This window comes from Myotis davidii, unplaced genomic scaffold (assembly GCF_000327345.1).
Source record: "Myotis davidii unplaced genomic scaffold, ASM32734v1 scaffold679, whole genome shotgun sequence".
In the NCBI taxonomy this organism is placed as follows: domain Eukaryota; kingdom Metazoa; phylum Chordata; class Mammalia; order Chiroptera; family Vespertilionidae; genus Myotis; species Myotis davidii.
This window is the reverse complement of record NW_006290023.1, coordinates 174,243-181,868: the sequence shown is the minus strand read 5'-3', so window position 1 is coordinate 181,868 and position 7,626 is coordinate 174,243. Positions and strand designations below refer to the sequence as shown.

At 38.0% G+C, this 7,626-nt stretch overlaps 1 protein-coding gene across 1 annotated transcript in view; it reads left to right on the top strand.

Moving 5' to 3' along the window:
* The window catches only part of FNDC3A (fibronectin type III domain containing 3A), a 225,287-nt gene that overhangs the window by 69,710 nt on the left and 147,951 nt on the right, over positions 1-7,626 (top strand). Inside the window, exon 3 of the mRNA XM_006762728.2 lies at positions 3,761-3,836. Coding sequence (XP_006762791.1) covers positions 3,761-3,836 — 76 coding nt within the window. The remainder of the gene's footprint in view (positions 1-3,760; positions 3,837-7,626) is intronic.

The following is a 7,626-nucleotide window of genomic DNA, read 5'->3' as shown; positions in this document are numbered from 1 at the left end:
AATCCGGGATGCCTTGAGGGTTGTTGGAGAGCCAGTTTCAGCCCGATCCCACAGGCCAGGCTGAGGGACTCCAGTGGTGCATGTTTTTGTGCACCGGGCCTCTAGTATAAAAATAGGCTCCAAACAATGGGTGTTTAATATATGATTTTCAGATAAATTAATTTTATTGCTTACTATTTTCTGGATCATATAATTGAAAAGAGGCCTGTTTCTCCTTTTTATTTAATAGCAAGATATATTATTTATGTATATGTCATGTTTGGTTTTCTTAGTTTTATTTATTTTTGTCAACCTTGTAGTGAATGAATTCATTAAAGAAGCAACTAGTGTTTTATAGAACTTCTCAGTACCAGGACTGTGAGATGATCATGATTTTAAAGAAATAACATGTATATAAAGCAAACAGAATTGTGTGACACAGTAAGGACTACTTTAGGTCTTGGACACCATTAAAAATTTAATGAAATCTAAAGAAAACACTGAACCCTTTTCTAGAAAATGGTAATATCTACAGAAAGTTTCATATACAATTCTGGGTAGTTCATAAAGCCTGTGAATAATTATGTATGGCCCCATGTTAAGAACTCTCCTGTTTTAACCCAATGCTAGCTTCGGGTAACATCCTTCAATAATTCACCACCTCTACCAAATTCCAACACTAATTAGGAAAAGAGTGAGAAAGACAGAATGGGTTAAAAATACTTTTTAAAAACCAGGATTTGTTGGGATTTACAAAAATATATTGGAAATAAAAGCAAACTGAAAATCCTCTAGCCCATTTTACAAATTTTGTTTTCTTTAAAACAATTCTTGGATCACAGGAAATTAAGAACAAAATAACAGAAAATTATAAAAAATACTAGTGAAAACACTCTATGTGGTTAAAACTGAGTTCAATAAAATTTAGAGTCTTAAAGTGCATATACTACTAAAAAAAGAATGAAATAGGTATTCAAATGAGAAAGTTAGAAAAACATCATGATAAGTTTAAGGAAAATGAAAGAAAATAATAAAAATCTATACTAACAAGAGGGTAATATGCTAATTAGATCGGATAGACTGGACGTCATTCCTGATGTCCTTCCTGACAAAGCCGTGGCCCGGGTGAAGCCACCCTTGGTCCCAGGTGCCTGTGGCCGACTAGAGGTAGGGAAGCCCGGGTCCCGGTTGCCTGTGGCCAGCCAGAGGGAGGAAAGTCTGGGCCCTGGTTGCCTGCTGGCAGCCAGAGGAGGGAAGCCTGGGTCCCAGGTGCTGGAGGAAAGCTGTTGCCGGCAGGTGGGGGAAGGAAGGCCTACTCTTGCACGAATTTTCATGCATTGGGCCTCTAGTTGTAAATAAAAGTTAATGGTTAAGCCTGGCCCATGTGGCTCAGTTGGTTGAATGTCGTCCCATATACCAAGAGGTCACAGGTTTGATTCCTGGTGTAGGTACATGCAGATTTCGGCTCAGTCCCCAGTGGGGGCGTGTGAGGAGGCAGCCTATCAATGTTTCTTTCTCATCGATGTTTCTGTCTCTCCCCTGCCCCCAAAAGTTAATAAAACACATTTTAAAAATATAAGTAAGTTAATCCATTAAAAGAAACCCGCTTAAATAACTGCTATAGCCTCCTGACAGGTCTTTCTATACATACCTGATTGCTACCATGCAGCCAGAGTGATTCTCCATAGCACTACCTGCATAAATAACACTCTTCATTGCCCTTAAAATGGCTCACAAGACCCTTTATAACGGACTTGTGCCTACCTTTAAAAATTATAGTAGCCACATTAAAAAAGTAAAAACATAAGAAATTAACTGTGGTAGTGTTTACTTAACTTAGTATGCCCAGAATATTATTTCAACATGTAATCAATATAAAAACTATTAACAAGATATTTACATTGTTGGGTGTTTTTTGTAATGCCTTTGAAATCCAATACGTATTTTACACTTACAGCATATCTAAATAGAGACTAGCCGCATTTCAAGAGCTTGATAACCAGCCATAAGTTAAATTTAGAAGCAGTAGAAGATGGTCACAAAGACAAAAATAGGTAACATTGGCTATAAGAAAATAATGAACTGTGCTAAAAATTAAGAAGAAAAGGAAATAGGAATATAATTGCAGTACAATATCATTTTTTAAATATATTTTTATTGTGTTGAGAGATGGGGGGAAGAAAGAGAGAAACATCCATGAGAGAGAAACATCAGTAAGCTGCCTCCTGCATGCCCCTTACTAGGGATTGAGCCCAAAACTCAGGCATGAGTCCTCACCAAGAATCGAGCTGGCAACCTCTCTCTGTACATGGGGTGATGCTCAACTGAGCCACACCTGCCAGGGCTTATTACTATTATTAATATGCAAAGAATACAAATCACTGGGAACACTTAAGACCCCAAAAGATAACATAAACAGCCAGTTTATAAAAGAGCTAGTAACAAAAATAAAAGATAGCATTTAACCTCATTAAAAATTGAGTACAAATTTAAAAGATAGTAATATGCTATTTTCATCTAGCAAGGTGGCAAAGACTTTAAAACTATAATTTCCAGGTTTATGGAAAATGTGGTAAAAGGCTGTTCCCAAAGACGATGGAGGGAGAATATGAATTAGTAAAACCTTTGTTAAAAGCAGTTTAACAATAGACACAAGAATTAGGAATATATCAAAAGGGAGCAATGTTAATTATATAGAGGGGAAAAGTACATACCAAAATGTTCACTTCTGCATTGTTTATAATAATAGCAAACTAAAACTATCTAATTTTCTTACATTAATAGAATGGTAGAATAGTTTATGGTATAGTCATTTGATGAAACACTGTGAATAATAACATGGAAAAATCTTTTTATAATATTTGAATACATAACAGGAGATCATTTATCTATGTTTAAGGAAAAAAATTAAGCCTATGTGTAGAGAACAAGACTAAGAAATTTATCAGAATGTTTACAATCTTAGGATAGAAGGACCTCAGATTTTTTTCCAGTTTTCTGTTTTTCAAATGCCATAAAATTGGTGAGTACAGTAGGTCCTTGGGTTACGTCGGAGATCCATTCCTACAGCTCGATTTTCACCATAAGTCAGAACCCACCTACATAAGCACCTACGTCACTCACATGGAGCACATACACAGCAGTAATGAAGTGAAACAGTAAAAAAATGTAAAAGAAAGACAGCAATTCCTGACCTTTACTTGTGGTAAGTAAATAATAAAAAACATAAAGCACATATATACATATGTCGAAATGACAGAACTTTTTTTTTTATAAATAAATGGGAGATGGTGACGTAACCATGAAATGATGTATGTCGAGTCTGACATAACCCGAGGACTGCCTGTATTATCTATAAAATTACAAGAAAACTACTTAAAGTGGTGGGATTCTTAAATATCATTTTAAAAGTCATATTGATTCAAATATGCTCTACTTACAAAGCTGTATTTTATGTTTTAATGAACACAGTGCTTAGCAGCAGATGAACTAAATGTAAATGATCCAAATGCTCTGTGGTTTGCATGTTTCATAGTGACGTTTATTAACTTTCCAGTAAAAGTTCGCCACTAACTTTTTCTTATTCCCTTATTTTTGACTTAAGTCTGACCTCTAGAAAAGTGAAATAATACCTTTTTAACTAATGTGTAAAATGTGTAATCCCCATTTTCCTTTCCCATTTCATAGGGTAAAATAGCTCATATCTACTCTCTTACTAGCTCTTGATATACTAATTTGCTCTACTGTTGTTTTGATTAATACTTCTTTCCCTCTTTTTAAGGTTATTCTGGTACAAGTTAACCCAGGAGAAGCATTTACAATAAGAAGAGAAGATGGACAGTTTCAGTGCATTACAGGTAAGAATGGTAATTTATTATTGTTTGAAATGAGAAAAATTTATAATACATAAAAATATATATGCTGGTGATCACTTCCTTTCTTTCTCACTATCACTACACCAAGTCAAACTCTGAATATCATATAGCTTAACAACTGCAGCATCCTAATTAGTCTCTTTGCCCTGGTTTCTTAATTGATCTTACTATAATATTACTAGAAGCCTTGTGCACAAATTCATGCACATTGAAAGGAAATTAATTAGAAGAAATATTTTAATATCGTTGTTTGCCATTTCTCTATAATAGAAGTGTCAACCAAATTCACAGTCAACAATGACAGATTGAAACATGCATGTGATTGGCCCCAGCGAGAGCTTTATATGTATCACACCTGTGTGAGTCAACTTAGCCTTTTATAGATATAGAATAAACTTGCTTAATTAGACCTGCTTTTTGATGTAACTAAACTTTTCCAGCCCAGTGAAGCACCCGAAATTCTGTTTCAGGTAATTGTCAGCAACACAGCAATAAATATCAACACAAAGCAGATTATTATTATAGATCACACAGAGAGAACAAAGGGTAAAATATTTAATTGCAGCAGTGTTTGACTATATTCTGCGCAGTGAGAAAACCTAAAGTCATTTTCAAGGTCCACCATTTTTTACTTCTTTTCAGTCGGGTCAAGTTTCTATGCTTTCTAAATCTCCTTTTTCTGGCTAATAAAAAGAAAATAGGATTCCACCGAGTCTCCTATCTTCCTACTCCAGGACTTCTGTGAGGATCAAATGAGATGGGCATGAGAAAACACTTCACGGACATTTGTTTAAAGTGTGAAATGTTTGCACCTGATTATAAAGCAAGTTGTGTTCCTAGGCTGAAGAAATTGCAAGGAGGCTAGTTGTTGCTAGGGAGAGGAAGCTGGGCGTTGCTACATGATGTCATTACCTGGCACCCACAGCAAGCATTGCAGGGCTGGGCTGGGATGTGGGCCACATTTTGTGCCATGGGGTCCCAGCAACGTCGGCTGCGATTTGATGGGCTATTGCTCTGGGGTGGTTGCGGGGCCTGTGTCCCACTTGGGGGAAGCTGGGTGTTGCTTTGTGGGTGTCAGGTCCATGGTGCCGTTTCTCTGTGTGCATGACTGCAGCTCTTGCGTTGAGTGTCTGCTCTCTGGTGGTCAGTGCACATCATAGCAACTGGTTGGACGGTCAGATACTTAGCATATTAGCCTTTTATATACAAAGATATTGTTTATGTCACTCACCTGCTCAAAAATCTTCAGTGAATCCAATTCAGATTCCTTAATTTTTTTTAAAAGATCATTTTATCTGTCTAGTCTTTCAACTCATTTTCCCTTCAGCACTGTTTTACTTCTAGCTTGGTAAATTATTCACTGTCTTTTGAATCTGTCTTCTACTTACTGTACTATTCTTATCTAGAATTCACCCTTATCACCACCACCCCTAGCCTATCCAAATGCAAACAGTGCTTCAAGACTGAGCTCAGATCAGGGGGCAATCACTCAACGCATAGACCTGGAAATATGGAACAGGCTGATGAAGGGAGGTTGGGGGAGGGCAGGAGGAGATTAACTGAAGATCTTTTTTTTTTTTAACTTTTAGTTTTTTATTTTTTAAGATATATTTTATGACCCACATCAGCAGGGAGACCCCTGCAGCCTGGTCACATGTAGCCACCATGGGGCCCACACAGACAGCCCCCCAGAGAACATCGATCAGCTGCCTCCTGCACATCTCCTACTGGGGATGTGCCCGCAACCCAGGTACATGCCCTTGACCGGAATCGAACCTGGGACCTTTCAGTCCGCAAGCCGATGCTCTATCCACTGAGCCAAACCGGTTTCGGCAACCGAAGATCTTATATGCATACTATAGGCCCAGTGTATGGATTCATGCATTGGTGGGGTCCCTCGGGCTGGCCTGCGGGTATTGGGCTGAATCCATGCACTGAGCCTCCAACATCCCCCAAGGGGTCCCGGATTGTGAGAGGCCTGCATTGAGCATCTTCCCCCTGGTGGTCAGTGTGCATCATAGCAACCAGTTGTTCCATTGTTTGATTGATTTGCATGTTAGCCTTTTATTATATAGAATGAGATTTAATAATGTTGCAGTTTCTTAGTTATTCCTAAAGGCCTTTAGTTTCTGTATAGAATCATATATATATATAAATATATTTGGCCTGGCCTGGGTTTCCTAATCTCCAGAAAGAAACAAACAAAAAACCAAACATTATTTTTAACACATTGTTTGCAGGTAGTTTTTATCGTGCGCTAACAGGTGGCGCAGGCCATTTTTGCTAATTTTTTGCCCAAATGGCAACGTTCAATAAAATTACGATGACTTTAGTTTACATATTTATACGTTACCCGCATTCTACTGCTAGTCTATAAAAAAACGTATTACTACGTGTCCCGCGCTCTACTACCAGTCAACGTAAAACATATAAGTAAAACGTATAAATACGTTTCCTGCATACAATGTGTTAATTAGATGGTTTATTTTTCTGATTACAAAGTACCACAAGCTGGCTCAAAACAACAGAAATTTAATATCTCAGTTCGGGAACCTAGAAATCCAAGATCAAGGAGTCAGCAGGATTAGTTCTTCTGAGGGAGAATTCATACCTCTCCTGCTGGTGATGGCCAGAAATCCTCAGGATTTCTTGGCTTGTAGATGTATCACTACAGTCTCTCTCTCTCTCTCTCCATCTTCACATGGCTTTCTCCCCGTGTCTCTTTGTTTTCACATGCCTGTCTTTTTACAAGGATATTATATTGGACTAGAGGCCCAATGCACAAAATACATGCAAGAGCAGGCCTTCCTTTCCCCAGCTGCTGGCACCGGCTTCCCTCTGGCAGCAGCTTCCCTCTGGCACCCAGAACCTGGGCTTCCCTCTAGCCGCCGGCAGGCACCCGGGACCCAGGCTTCCCTCCGGGCACCAGCTTCATCTGGTGTCCCGGATTGTGAGAGGGCGCAGGCCAAGCTGAAGGACCCACTAATACACGAATCCGTGCACCGGGCCTCTAGTTAATCTATAATCTCAAAGTCAGGATTATGAAAGTCAAAGAAAGACTGAAAAAAATGTTCGTTCAGATTATAGAATAAAGGGAAATGCCAACTAAATGCAATATGTGATTCTGAACAGATTCTTTTCCTAGAAAGCACATTGTTAGGACAGCAGTTAAATTTTGAATGCAGAATTAGCATATTACCCTTTTATTATTATGGATTAGGAGCCCACTGTACCATAACATGACCTTATCTTAACTATTATTTGCAATGACCCTATTCCCAAATAAAGTCACATTCTAGGGTACTAGTACTTAAATGTATCTTTTTGGGTAGATGTAGTTCAACCCATAACAAATAGTGATAAAGTATTAATGTTAATTTTCTGGTTTTGATGGTTGTGTTTTTATATTAGACAATGTTCTTATTTATATGAATTACCTACTAAAGTATTCCATGGGTGATAGGCCATCATGTCAGCATCTTAGTTCAAATAGTTTAGGGAAGAAAGTTTTTTCTGTCTCTGGACATGCAATATTTTTTGTAAGTTTGTGATTCTTTAAAATTTTTTAAAGGTATGTTATGTGAAGAACATATTAGATATCTTAGCAGCTTTGGGAGGACCAGAGAGCCAGGCTGAACTTTAGGAACAATGCCCTTAAACCATGCTAGAGAACAGATCTGATTGGGAAATCATCATCCAACGTGATGATTGTACCCATACCCATGCCATTTCTTTTTTTTTTTTTTCCCACTTTTAAGGTTTTTTTGGGCTT